The 14,745-nt window shown below is 36.0% G+C and overlaps 1 protein-coding gene across 4 annotated transcripts in view; it reads right to left on the reverse strand.

Moving 5' to 3' along the window:
• PHKB (phosphorylase kinase regulatory subunit beta) overlaps positions 1-14,745 on the reverse strand; it is a 66,852-nt gene that overhangs the window by 37,122 nt on the left and 14,985 nt on the right. For all 4 annotated transcript variants that reach the window (XM_054296107.1, XM_054296104.1, XM_054296108.1 and 1 more), the window contains 5 exons: positions 12,342-12,457; positions 6,786-6,849; positions 4,132-4,227; positions 2,373-2,570; positions 1,739-1,796 (listed from right to left, as the gene is read on the reverse strand). In XM_054296107.1, the coding sequence (XP_054152082.1) occupies positions 1,739-1,796; positions 2,373-2,570; positions 4,132-4,227; positions 6,786-6,849; positions 12,342-12,457 (532 nt within the window). The remainder of the gene's footprint in view (positions 1-1,738; positions 1,797-2,372; positions 2,571-4,131; positions 4,228-6,785; positions 6,850-12,341; positions 12,458-14,745) is intronic.

Raw genomic sequence — 14,745 nt, forward strand, 5'->3', positions numbered from 1 at the left:
AAAGACTGAGCTGTAGATCACAACAGTCAGGTCTGATGCTGCTTTTGGGGAGACACTGTTATGTTTGGGACTACCAGTCCCTTAAAAGCTGTTTTAACAGAACTTCCCAAGATGAATCTGATGAATGCTAGTATGAGTAATGTTCAGTTCATGGAAAGTTCTTCAATGAAAATATATATTAACAATACAAAACCCATGTCTGTTCATCAAAGAAAATATTGATCTATTTGGCAAGCCAGGTGATGTTTCAAAGTAGAATATTTTTTAACATTCAAAGAGGAACGAGCTAGATGAAAACTTGGCATTATAAATCTTATACTAATATTTCCTTCTTCAACCATCATTTTTTTTTTTCTTTCCATGGCTCTTCAACACTCCATCCAAACTCAAAGTTTAACAAGTATTGTTCACCAGACTTTCAAATCTTCCTGAGTATATACACAGGAATATTTACAGTTACCAAAGATACAAATGCAATGAAAGCTTGCACACAAGAAGGTGTGTGACAAGTGACACACTGAGCATTTCCAAACACTTGATGATACTCATGACATAGGAGCAATCTCTGCTCCTCCCAACATCCTTGTCTTTTTGCCACTGCTGTGGATACACTTCAGATTTTGCATTAAGGGGAATCTTGTGGATTTGGAGATATTTGCACAAAATCGACCAACAGAATTGTTCTCTTTCCTAAAAGTGTTGTCCAGGCAAAAAGGACAAGGACAGTACGTGCAAAGTATGTAATTTTTAGGGGGTTTTGGATACAAGAAGCGTAAAATGCTTTTTCTTTTCTTTTGTTAAACTCAGTTGAAGATGACTATCTTTTTGTTCTCAAAACTGCAAGTGGGCAGCATTAAATGTCAGTGCCTTTCTCCTCAGTTTTGGGCCTCACTCTTTGAAAAATGTCAAATATTTCTTTGGAAATATCAATTGTGAAACCTTATTATATCTTCAAACACAACATTTTAATCTGTGGGTGGCCACTGAGCAGTTGGGGCTGATGGCAGATTTCTGTGCCCCTCACTGTCTTCATCTACAAACTATTCAACAAGCTAGAAAAGATGGACAGATTTTAATCCGTTAAAAAATCTTTTTGACAATTGTAACCCTACTCATGTTCTTATTCAGACTTCTGTTTTATGCAAGTTCCAGCTTCCATCCTGAGATCACCCCTTGAACTCCTTTGGTGTGTCTCCTGTGCTCACGTCAAGACCAAGGGAGTGTCATTTTTGTTGGTTTTGTTTTGATGTTTTTGTTTTATTATTCAATCAGACTGACTATGTGAAAAGTTGTGGCTAGAAACCTTTCCTGGTTGTCTTTCTTCTCTTCTGAATTCTGATTGAATTGCCACACAATGCTCAACTTGAGAAGCCCTGGTGCACATTGAGTGTGGCAGTGTGCTCTCCCTCCCTTTTCTTTCCCGTGCTGCTGTGAAGTTCTGATACATCTGAAAGTTTTTCAGGCTTAAAAGGCAATGCAGGACAATGCCACAGACTGATGCTTTTAACAAATCCTTACCAAGTTATATTCTAAAAACAGTTCACATTGGAAATGCTGAAATATAGCGGGTTGGGATGCTTGGAGTTTTGTGAGCCAGGAGGCAGAACTCTCACTGAGATATCTAGTGCCACTGCATTATGGTTTATTTTGGCAGGACAGGAAAATAATTTTGTCTCTTTCCTCTAAAAGCTCATTTCTCTTATGCCTTTAAGGAACAGGAATGTAAAACTATACTTACCATCAATTATCATGAAAATAAAAAAAATAGGGAATTCACACTCAATGCCATCAAAAAGCTGCAAAGAAGAAGAATTCATCAGACATTTCATCATTTTCATTTAAGTAAATATATATCTGAATAATCTTGCAGAATAATTTCCTAGCAACAAAAGGCAAACTTGAATGCAAAAATATTTTAGTGCATTTAGTATCAGTTAATTCTATGGGCACTTGAACTGTGCCTTTACATCTGCTGTGGCTTTTTCTCAAGCAGACTATTTAAATAATCTACTTTTCATTTTTCAGAGAGAAGCTATGGGGGAAAATATAAATAAATTTTCATTTAGATAACCTTAACTGATAAATACTGTGATCAAAAGCAAAATTGTTTTCCACACACTCAAACTGTAGTCAGCTGTGAAATTAAATGAAATGATAAATAATTTCCTTATTTGTTATGTGAAATCAACTGTACCCTAAATGTAAATGAAAGCACATTCATTACAAAACAAGCCAATGACTCAATGCTGACTGAGCAATCTCTGAAAACTGCAGATGCAAATTACAGCAGGCATCTCCTTGCCTTGGAGGCTTTGGGAGCCCCTGAGCAGTGTGGCTGCAGGGGCTCAGGGTGTCAGGGGGGCAGGATTTACCTTGATCTCTGCTGGTTTGTAGTAACGCCGTGTCCTGTCCTCCAGCGCCGTCCTGTAGCCATCCCTCAGAAACCTCTTAAACCCATATTTGCCTTTCAACTTCCTAATAATTTTATCTAGTGTTTGACCAAACAGAACCTCATCATCCAAAGCAAATCCAGGATAACTAAGGCAGGGCAGAAGAGCTGCATCAGTATTCTGTAGGAGAGGGAGAAATGACATTACGAATTTAATTAGATCCCTGACAATTATTTGATGCACAAACACTGTTTAACTTACTAAGTGAAATAGACATTTGGAACATTATCTTATCAAAATCATAGTGCTAATATAGGAAATAGCGTGCAAAATAAGACTTCTTAGGAAGTATCAAGATAAACTACAAACCAAATGTGCAGATATACAATTTAGAAGAGAACTCATTTAATTCAGAATGTCACCTGTTTTACAGCTGATAATGTGCAGGCACATTTGAAAACATAAAACTTGTGTTTTGGGATTTTTTGTTTGTTTTTTAAATACATTCTCCAGATTATTCCTGGAGGAAACACAAACATTTGGGTGTCATATGCTCAAAAAGAAGCACAAATATTTCATAAAGGTGCAATGCTGAGAAGTACCTATGATTAAATCGTCATTTCTGAACAGCTTTTTCAGAAACATTCTTAGGGTGCTGGAACAAGCCTATCTGATTTACAATTAAGAAGATAAGAGAATAATTCCAGGAAAAAATATGAGAAACCTTCTCAGGAACCATGTGGATCTGTTATGAATTAAAAACACTAGAAAAATTACTAACTAGTGCATCACCTCTACAGGTAAGCTTCCAGAAACACACAAAAAGTATCATTTTCTGCTGATATAGTCAGGATACTTAACTATTTAAAATTTCTGCCAATATGACTGACATGAACCCAACAAAGGAAGAAAAGAACACAAAGATTTGTATGGGAGAAGTTATAAAATCAGCTTCTATTGGAATATTTCAAGTCTCCAGCAAACAACAAACAGCAAGAGCTCGAAAAGACCATTTGACTATAGAAAAAGTAGCTGACAGTGCCTTTTATTTTAATTATCCAGCACTACAACTCTGCTATAATTCTTCTACACAATAAGTAAACTATTAATGTTTCAGATTAATAACCTGTTTCATGAACAAAACTGCTATTATATTCCAGAATGAATAAAAAAGCAGAACCCTATTATCACTCATTTTAAATTACTGATTCTCTACCACCAAATTTACCTTTGATGCTAGCACTGAACTAGATGTTTTTTTAGCTAATCTATATTTATGTCATTTAGATTTACTCACTAAGGAAATACATTTGTAACGGTAGTTTATAACAACAAGAAATTGTTCATATTCAGCAATTTATGATAAGCCAAGCTTAAAGTCTTTTTTCCTAGACAAAAGAAAGAATTAAAGCTAAAACAAAGGGTTTCAAAAGTGTAGACACTGTGTATAGTGGAAACTAGGCCAAAAGAAAAACAAATCCCCAAGGCTGCAAATCTCACTTAAGTTATTTCAAATTTTATTTTTAAATTGTTTGGAAAGCTACCAAGAGGTTACCATTTTAATCTAACTATTAAAAAAATAAAGAGGATCATATTAATTCCATATTAACTACATCGCAGTGACACTTCACAAGCAGAACTTTAACAGCTTCCCAGCAAATTTCACATTTATCAGGCAGATCAGGTCATATGCACTTGTTCCCCCCACACTCTGCTGAGGTGAATTTCTTTAATGACTTACATGAGACCTTGACTCCCGGGGCAGCAGCGAGCACAGGGTCTGTCTGTTCCGGTTATGGGCATCGAAATCCACAAATATGACAGACCAAGAGCAGCCCTGGAACACAACATTGCATTTGTTTAGGCAAAGGGAAGAAGCTTGGTGCATCCTGCTGAAACACTGCTCCTGTGTTTAATTTAGGTTATGTTGTCATTGCTGAAAATTTTAATCAGAAAACACAGTACAACATCAAGTCGAAAATATTTTGATTTTTCAATATATTGAAGTATAGCCAAAATTAGATGGCTTTATCACTGATTAGTAATTATATGATTCATTCAAGCTGTTAACTCTTCTATTAATACTTGAAAAATGAGGCCTGTATTAAGGACAAACAAAAAAGAGTAGTTGTTCTTCCCTGTGAACACAGGAAATGTTCTAAACAGTGATGCTGCATATTTCATTACAAGTCAGTTAGAACACAAACAATTGGATATTCAGCACAGGTACTGCTTTGGAAAAGGACTTTCATAGCAAATAAAAATAGTCTGCTTTTCAGTTATTGTAAGGTCTGCATTATCAACATCTACTCCTTGGTAAAATCTACTTTCTAATAAAATCAGTAATTTCACACTGTATTTCCCTGTCAACTTCTTGATACTTCCGGAAACATTAAAAAAAATCCCATGGCTGAGATAGAGTTTAAATAGAATCAATATAATTTAGAACCAGGAGGCAACTTCTTGCAAATTCAGGTTTGTTAATGAACAGGTATCTTCATGTATGTTGCAACTGATAATGAATCTCAGAATGTGAATCTCAGTCAATGTGAATTCATTCCAGTAATGGTCATAAATTTCAAAAATTCTCATAAATCCACCAAATTTCTCCTGAACAGCAGCCAGTTTCTCTGGTATACTACTTTCCTAGGAAGACTGTTCCAGAGCCCACCATTCTAATTATTAAAAACTTCAATTTCCAGTGAAGTTTCTACATAAATACCTCACCACCCTTCTTTGTGTGCCAGTACCAACATCCACTGAGATGCTTCTCCAAAGGGTTTTATTCTTACTTATACTTTACTGCACTCTAATTATATATAGTTATCATAAAAATGCACAGCTTTTGCTTTACTAGGGTAAACAAAACCCCAATTTTTTCCACTGTCCCCATGGGAAATAATCTGTTTTCTCAGTCATTCTAGCAAGATACACACTGACTAGTGCTGCAATAAGAATGTACACACAAAAAAAATCACATTGGCTTTGATGGTTTTAACTTTCCTCTTAATCCAGATTCTGATTATTCACAATTCTCTAAACTCACCTACAAACTCTGAACACAACCTGCCTCCACGTGCAGTTCCAAAGTCTGTGCTGCAGGGAAGGATTCTCTGGGGGTTCAGGAGCAGCCTCATTTGCATTCCCTAAACCCACAAGCACCTTGTTTGACAGATGAACTATTTTTCACTTCTCTAAAGACTGTGAACTTCTGGAGTAAGAACACTGTACAGAGACTTGATTTATGGAAAAAAAATTTTAAAAAATTGTTTTTGCCCAACCCAGTAGAGGGCATGCAGCTCATACACAAACAACTCTGCCCAGGTCAGGCTTCAATGTGCTCCTCTTGCTGTGAGCAGTGCTCCCCAGCAGTGATTTCTGCAGGCTGTACCTGTGCAGCTGCAGGTGCAAACAAATCTCTTGAGGGGCTCAAGGGGATTTCTCAAAGCCACTGGAACACAGCTGGGGCTAAGCATAAAGGCAAACTCTGCACAGACTGAAGGTCAAAATGGGTTCTGTTAATGCCAGCTACAGATCTCAGAAATAAACTCTCAAAGCATTTAAATGGGTCTTGCTTCAGCAATTTATTCATCCTTTTCAGAATTCAGCAAAAAAAATTGAAAAAACCCTCAACAGCCACATTTACTGGTGCTTGAAACTATTGGGAAGGTAAAGATTATAGATAAATGTCATTTCTGAAAGAATAACAATGCATATACAGTGTGTGGTCATTACTGAAGATCCTTACTACTCATAGTTCTGAACACCTGACATCAGCTTTTAAAATGCATGGCATCTCTCTCCCATATATACATTTTCTAAACCATTAATTTGGAAGATTTTAGCTACAGACTACTGTCTAGCACCAAAGACAAAGATGCACACAGAAGGGGAATCCACAGCAGATATAAAAGTCTCAGAAAAGGCTTGCTTCCCTAATTGATCCAAGCCACATAAAGGATGAGAAAAGCCTTTACAGATGTGCAACACACTGAAATTAAAAACAGGTTAAAAAGTGGGATTATAAAAAAGCAGCTTGTTTAAAGTCTTGATCAAAAGGCACATGAAGGAAGCAGACAAAAGGAAGGTAATGCTTGAAGGGAGAAGTATATTCTAGTATCAGCAACAGATACAGTTCTGAAGGAAAAAAACATTTTGGCAACAAAATTCTTTTTCAGACTAAGCTACAACCACTTTAGAATTTTTCTAAGGAAAAATCCCAAATGATCCTTGATATAAAAGGCACTAATGATTTTATCAGATAAATTCTGTACCTGAAACAGCAGCAAGCAGTTTGCTGACTTTCTTTAAAGCTGGACTCTAACAAACTGCTCTGATCTACCTGGTAAATCATTATTGCTAACAACAAAGGAGGGAAACAAACACTTCTATTACCTGATTTCCAAAGAGATTGAAACCATTAATTGCTTCTAAAGCTGCTTTTGCCAGTCCCACGGAGCTGAGGAGAAAGCAAAACAAAACCCAGAGGTATCACAATTCAAGCCCAGGCTGAAACTTCACACACTTGATAGCTTTGAGTGCCAGGATCTTTTCTTGATTTGAATTTCATGCTTAACCTTTATGTTACTAAAATTATGATGCAGCAGATTTAGGGTTGGTTTGGTGGTAGGTTGGGTTTTTTTCTCTGAAGTACTACCCAGCATTTTTATTTGGCTTCAAATGTCAGAGACCATCTCATAAAAGAACTTCTGTTCTCACCTTGCTATCAGACATTGGCATTATGGATTTCAAGGTCTTGCTAATAGCACAGAGACAGAGGATTTAATTCAGCACAATTTTTCAAACCAGCTCTCGAGCATTAAACTTTAAAGACTGATTTCTAGCTTTCAATATAATAAAAGAGCTCATCAATCTGAACTCACAACAGAAGAATTTTCTGATGTCAACCATATAGTGACACATCTTTAATTTCACTTCATCACAAAGCGAACAGGACCCAGAAATTCCATCAACAAGACTTCAAGTTAGCACTCACATTTTAAGACACTATGGATTAAAATCACTAATAATTATATAATTTAAAAATCAAATTCTCCATTAAAATGATTTATTAACCATTATGTAAATGCCACAGTACAAATAAAATACATTTTAACAATGTATTTTCATCTTAAAAGTGTTGTTTTCTATTTACCTTGTGAGTATTATAAAAAAAAAGTGAAGGACCATTCTCTTCCTTTCAGTTTCACTTCTCTTTTTCTCAGTTTTTAAGATTACATAATTATAGATAAATATTCAGATAATAAGCACTAACTATTCCCCACATCTATGTAAAAGGTGTTGTGACTGTATTGACAAACAACTTCATCATCCAGCCCCCCACCAAAAAATTGACAACAATTAAATTGGCAGAAATCTGCAAACAGGGACTGTGCTTCAATCTTTATTTTTCTATACTCTATGCAACACTCTGGGATGGAAGCAAACATTTTACCTTACTCTAAATAAACTGATTTTTACTATCTATTATTGTAAAATATGTAATTTCAAATTATTACAAACAAATTCATATTTTAAATATGGGGTCTAATTATGATTACAGAGGAAATACTGAAAAGAATGAAAATAATTCAATGCAGTTCCAGAATTTGGTTTTTTAATTATTACTTTACCTGTGTTGGTTCTAATATTAGAAATACTTTGTACTGATTTCACACTTTATCATTTACAAACCCCCATGTTCCTCTCTGAAACACTGCCAGGAATGATTCTCCTGGGCTCCAGTTCTAATTGCTCAACAAGAGAAGGCTGAAGCTGCCCAACCACAGCCTGCTCTGAGCAGCTGCCTCTGCCTGGTGCCTTCTGATGCTGAAAGCTTTGAGAGCTGCAGAATGAGATGAAGAAATGAACTGAACTCAGAAGAGCCGAGAATGTAATTATTTTTCTGGCTTTGTTTCATACCCCAAAAAAAAAGGTAATTGTTGTAAAAATTGCTTTATTCTAATTACCACCTTGCCATTGACCAAATAAATTGGTATGATGACTCAGAACAGAACTTTTCAGAGGAATTCAGTATTATCAAACCGCATATTCAGAAGGTAAAAATCAGAGAAATCTTGCACACTTGAGGTTGTATCACAGGTTAAAAATCTTGTATTTTCCTTTCAAGTAATAGTCCTAATATCAACATGATCTATTTTCAGAATGAGAAAAAATTTACTGATAAAAGGTAGAGAAGTAATAAATGCTCAATTGGTATTCAGATAACATAAAACTACTCAACCTGTCTACAAAATAGGATGATACTGCTTGAATGACATTCAAGGCAAACATGCATTCCTTCCTTGAAATCATCTCTGCTTTGCAGACTCAATCATTATTCTACAATAATAGCAGTAAAAAATTTAGTAATTTACTGTAATTTATCAGCATTTTTCTACCTCTAGTTATTGAAAGCCCCTGGAAACTTCATTATTCTCACAATTACTTGCCAGTGACCATATAAACATCTCAACATTGTCAATCACTCTCTTCACCACACACACAAGTACTACTTAAATTATCAAAAGTTTTATTGGGTAAATGACAGGAGGAAGTCCTTTAATAGAAAAAAGAAGTCTGTGAAGAGCCTTTGTATCAAGTGTGTCTTTACAAGAGTGAACAATCACAGCACAGCACTCTTCAGGACTGTGATCACACTTCACACTCATTTCATTGCTACTGATTAATGCCTTCCTGTTGGGAAAATTGCTAAAGAGGTTCTGTAATAAACATTATGCTTGTGTCTTTGTATAGCAAATACATTCCTCAGACTCTACAATTTAGTAACAAAAGAAATGGAGTGTCTTAACTGAATGGGTGAATGGCAAAATGTATTTTAATAAATGTGTTGCTTCCTCCACTCATTAAGCCACTCTGAATAGACCATACTGACCTCTGGGACTCTGCCTGGAGAAAAAGGAGATGGGCCCAAAGCAAAACCTCACCCAAACCCTCTTCAAACAGTCCTCTAAAAATGTCACAGGATGATGAAGTCATTGGCCAGAAGGGACATATGGAACTCCTCTAGCCCAAAACACAAAATCTCACTTGAAGCCCAATATCTAACCAAGACCAATTTAAGTAAACCACAGCCTATACTAGACAAGTCTCACAAACCTCCAGGGATGGAGAATCTGTTTTGAGCATCCTGCTCTTTCCTTCTCTGTGCTCCACATGAAAAGGTTTCTTTTTCATGTCCCCACTGAACCTCACTAGGTGCAATTCTCAGACCTTACTGGAGCTGCCAGTTATTTTAGTGTGTCAAGGATTATCAAGAGCAGCCTTGCAATCATAATGCTGCTGCAAGGTAACATTTGACCTTGAGCCATATTTAGGGCAGGGCAAGATGAGACTAATCTAGAGAAACCACTTCCAGCTTGCTAAAAGAGATTTAGTAAACACACTTAAACAACATTCATAATTTTCAATACTTTTTAATTGGTGGATTCAACCCCTCAGTAAAATACCTAAGGGCAAACACTAAAATCTGCACATTTTTAGCAAATGTAAATCAAAATACACCTTCAAGTATATCCACCCTTAATCCTCCTCCTATTCAATTTCTTGCCTCTATCTGAATGCTGCACATTTCCACTGGAACATCAATCAGATGTCAAAAATAGGCAAACAAGAAAAAAGTTTCTACATCACTAATAATTTTGTAACTCTATAACCCAAAAAAGGACAAGGAGGGACAGCACTACAGCAATGTGCCATATACCCCAGAGAAGAGCACGACTGAGGCCCTGCAGCTCCACATTTGGGATATGAGGATGCTGCTTTGGTGATTTCCTGATTCTCAGGGTGCATATGGGAGGTGTCAGAGGCACTTTGCACAGCTCCTCAGCAATGCCTGCACAGCAGCTGGATCAAACAGCTACAGGACAAATTAATTTCTGTCAAGTTCAGCCGTATGGGAAGGGATCACACTACAATAAAAGCTGTTACAAATCTTGCCTTTGAACCAATAAAAGACATCAATTTGCATACATCAGTGCAGACATGCTCCACAGAGTGTTCTGCTATTTATCATTTATCACAAGTGTTTGGAGCTGTACTAAGAGACTGTGAAGGCTTAAAATATCTGCATCTTTTAACATGGGCCATAATGTGCAGCTATTATTCACAGACTTCCAACTGTAAAATATCTTCTTTGAACAGAAAGCCTCTTTCAATAAAACACAAGAATTACCTACTCATTCTGAAAGCAAACACAGCCTGTATGGAGAATTCCATCACAGAATTTAAGGGTTAGGAGTGCACCATCCTTAACACTGCCCCTGAAGAGAGCACTTTGGGGTCCATAATCACAGGAGACCCACATACAGCATTTGTGAGTAGACCTGATATTCATAATTGCTTCATCAATTTGAAACAAAAGGGGGTTTATAGCTCTCTTTGGTAGATACAATTGCAACATAAAGTATAAAGAATATTTCAGTGTACACAGAGCTTTCCTCAATAATATCTGAAAATGTCTTTTGATGCATGTTGCCCTTCCATTTTTCCTGATTTATGAGAACCAGGGAAATTGCCTACCAGCTTTCTACAGTGAGGCAAGGTATCCACATGTACACCAAGAATGATAAATAGAGGCAATACTTGTTTCTGATGACCAAACTCTACTTCTTAAATTAGGACCAAGCTCTGTGCTTCCCCTTATGCCAGCTCAATGATCTGTTAGATTGACCCAGTCCATCTCACTAAACTTTACCCTTAGAAAAACCAACCTATAAATGTCAGCCTAGATTAAGATAAAACAACATGCCCATTTCCATCTGTTTAAGAGATGCTCAGTTTTCCCCATAGAAAATTCACATATTGAATAGCCAGAATGCTGCAAACAGGAGACACAGGAGTTTCAGTGCTCCTTTTGCACATTTTTACAAGGTGAGATCTGGTTTGTTTTTATATGTAGTCATGTAGTCTGGCATTTGACAATTTTACAGACACAGTAGGAGAAAAGAAAATCAGCAAAGTCATAAAGCAGATTATATAACAACTCAATTTTTTTTTTTTTTAGCTCTCATATTGATAAAAAGGTTCTATAAAAGCCCTGAAAAAAGCCCTACATTAATAGTTTTGCTGCAAGGACATGTAAGTATATCTAAAGGTTAAAATATACATGCCTGCATGTGGGCTAAGAAAAATAATTCATTCTGAAATGACAAGACAGATTTCTTTGGCAATATTGAAGGCTGGAAGAAATGTGTATTCTTTACAAGCCCTTGATAATAAGGATGATCAATAATGTTTTCAAAATCCAAAGATATCCAAGCTATAGCTATTTTTATGATTATTAAAACCTCAGAAGTCAAAAGGTGAAGGAAACAATAGTAACACTGGAAGAATCAAGTTGTCAGATTACAGATTTGATCCTTCAAGGCAGAGAGCACATGAGTGATTCCACTGAGGTGAGCAGGACAACTCCAGCATTAAAATGCTCCCAGGATTGCTCCTTGTCCCTGACAGGACTCAGAACCTGCAGCACCTGAAGAACCTGGAAAAGAGCTTGGCCCTAGGCTGCTCTCCAGTGTACAGCATCTCCTTCCCACCACAGAGCAGAAGAGAAAATCTAATCTCATGATTCCACACCTTTTTAAAGCAGAATATTCCTAACAGGTTTTTGAATATGATTCCAATCCCACTGCACATGCCTAAAGACCCTGAGCTGCTCTGAAGACAAGTTTCAGAATTATATACATGCAGCTGCACATAATTACTGGAATTTGAATACTCAAATAGCTAAGCATCCATGTGGTTATTTCAGCATGCATATCAGGATGAAATTATCCTCACATTTTCCCAAAATACATCCCTCAGTCTTTAGAGAACCTTAATCTAGTTCAAGCAGTATTTTCATGCATTATTATTTATAGCCTACCCCATTATGAATTATTTCCATTGATTTACTTGCTCTGGCTAGCAGAGCAGCATTTGCTCACCCACCTTGAGTGCAGCTCTGGACAGCCATTGTTGTATTTGCTGCCTCTCTCCCAGACACCAAAGTCTGGCACACGATAGGCTCTCTCCACACAAAACACAAGGTTCTGGATAAAGGACACCTACAGGAAAGAAAAGTGACTGAAGGAAAATGAAAGCACATCTTTTCTGGTTTTTTCCAAAAGATAAACTTGCTATTTCTTGTAACTGTTCTTTCCATCCTTTTCTGTCTCAACTTAAAGGATGATGTTCTCAAGTTCAAATATTCTCCTTAAAACCAGTTTTTAATCACAATATGTTAAGAGCTGTCCCAATTGATGTGTGAATTTACACAGAAGTTGCAACAAAGGCAGGGATAAAAATGATTTCATATTCAAGACACATATTTGAAGAGCTCCAAAAAGCTCTTCAAGAAGGTGATATCCAAAAAGGTAATATTTTGATATTTTCAAAAAAATTTATACTATCAACATCAGAAACCAAAACAAAATTAGAACACAGAAATCCTGGTGCTTTTTCTTAATTCATTTTAAGAGAATTGATATGCCAAAGTTTTATTAAATAAGCCCCAGATAACATATATTTATGCAGATTCCTTGATAAACATAAATAAAACTCTAAACCAATTTATTATAATTAAAATCTCTTCTTGGACCAACACATTTCAACTGAATACCAAAGTACTGAAACTATTTAAGATGTATTCAACTATAGCTGGGAACTTATTTAAACAGATAATTTTTCCTGATTTACACTGTTGAAAGAGACATTTGGAGTTGCTTGACTGTAGAAAAATGAAATTGAGCATAAGTTTTATAGTTCACTTTAAAGAGTCCACAGATTGGAGCTTAGAGAAAATGTAACCACAAGCACAAGATTTACACTGGTTCACCTCCAAAGCAGGGATTTCATCTCCTCCCATCCAAATTATTCTAGGGGACTGTGGAAAAGAAAATACTGCAATGGCTATAAACACAACCATACTGAGGAACTACAGAGAATGATCCACTTTGGGGTTTTTTTTTCAATGAGCTATGTAACAAAACCCCAATCTTTTACTGAAAGGTATTTGCCTGTATACCTTTGTTTTGCCTTTTTTCTCCATTTTTCTTTAAATTTTAAAAATTTACTATTTCAGATTTACTCTTTATATTTTTATATTTACTCTTTTATCTCATATCAAAATTATAATTCTAGACACACTGGTCTGTCTTTATTTAATGTCTCTGCTAAAATGTCACTATGAGGTGTACAATTATCTGCACACTAGATCTTGTCAAGAAAACTCTGTCTCACTCTTCAGCTGTGCCCAGTATATTCATCCCTGTAATTTAGCATTTGGTTGTATTAAAATGAACTTTCTCTGAATGAAGCCAGAACACCCAAATATTAAGAGTGTGGTTTTTCCCATGCTCTATCAGTAACTGAAATTTCTATGAAGGAGCAAATAGCACCACATAGAATTAGCCACACAAACCCCACAGAAAGTGCAGGTCTGTGGTAAAAAATCTGAGTATGAATGTCCATAGTGCAGAGATTTAGAGGGGACAGTTGCTAGGATAAGGGCATCCTGGCAAGGAAGAGGAGAATATCCACTGATGGAGAGTCTATAAACATGCACTTCTGCTGCAGAATCTGTAATTAAATGCAAACATCTGGAGGATAACATAAATTATATATCAAGCTAATTAAATCCTTAATTATATACATTTGCCTCCTCACAGATATAAAGGCAGTTCAGAGGAAATAATATAGGCCTATCATATGATCTAAGAAAGAAAGAAGGCATGTTGCAAAATTTAGTTTTGTAATTATCTAAAAAAGTAGATTACTGAAGATATATGTTATACAAAAATAATGCAAATTCACTATAAGGGGAAAAATCTTTCTTTTTAATAGCAGTACTGCAAGCACATTTAAGCTTTTTAAGGCAATACAGCAGCAACTATCAAACAGAACAGGGTAAATTTAAACAAATCCAGATTAAGAAAATTGGAGAAAAGAAGAATTAAAAAAGTATGCACATCTGTGCATTCTATTCCACTTTCAAAACATAACCTCATTTTAGAGCAGGCCAGCAGGTTGTCCTGACATGACTTGTACTCAAGCCAAGGCTATTATTATCTTATTTACAGAGGAGTTAACACTCTCTAGAAACATCCCTTACTATGATATAAAATTCTTTTATTTTCAATTAAAGATACAGCAAAATTCTTAACACCCATATTCATATTGTTTGAGGAAAGCCCTGCAGCTTCCCTGAAAATGAACATCATTATTTATTATACTGAATTTTCATTGGACAGGGTGAACAGACAGAGTTTGAAATAATGTGAAAAGTGAGAGCAATGTAAGTAGAATTTAATTGTCCTAACATGTTGGAACTCTGACCTTTTAATTCTTGACATTG

Source organism: Melozone crissalis, unplaced genomic scaffold (assembly GCF_028551555.1).
Source record: "Melozone crissalis strain CALT ecotype California unplaced genomic scaffold, PUWL_Pcris_2 ptg000007l_1, whole genome shotgun sequence".
Taxonomy (NCBI): domain Eukaryota; kingdom Metazoa; phylum Chordata; class Aves; order Passeriformes; family Passerellidae; genus Melozone; species Melozone crissalis.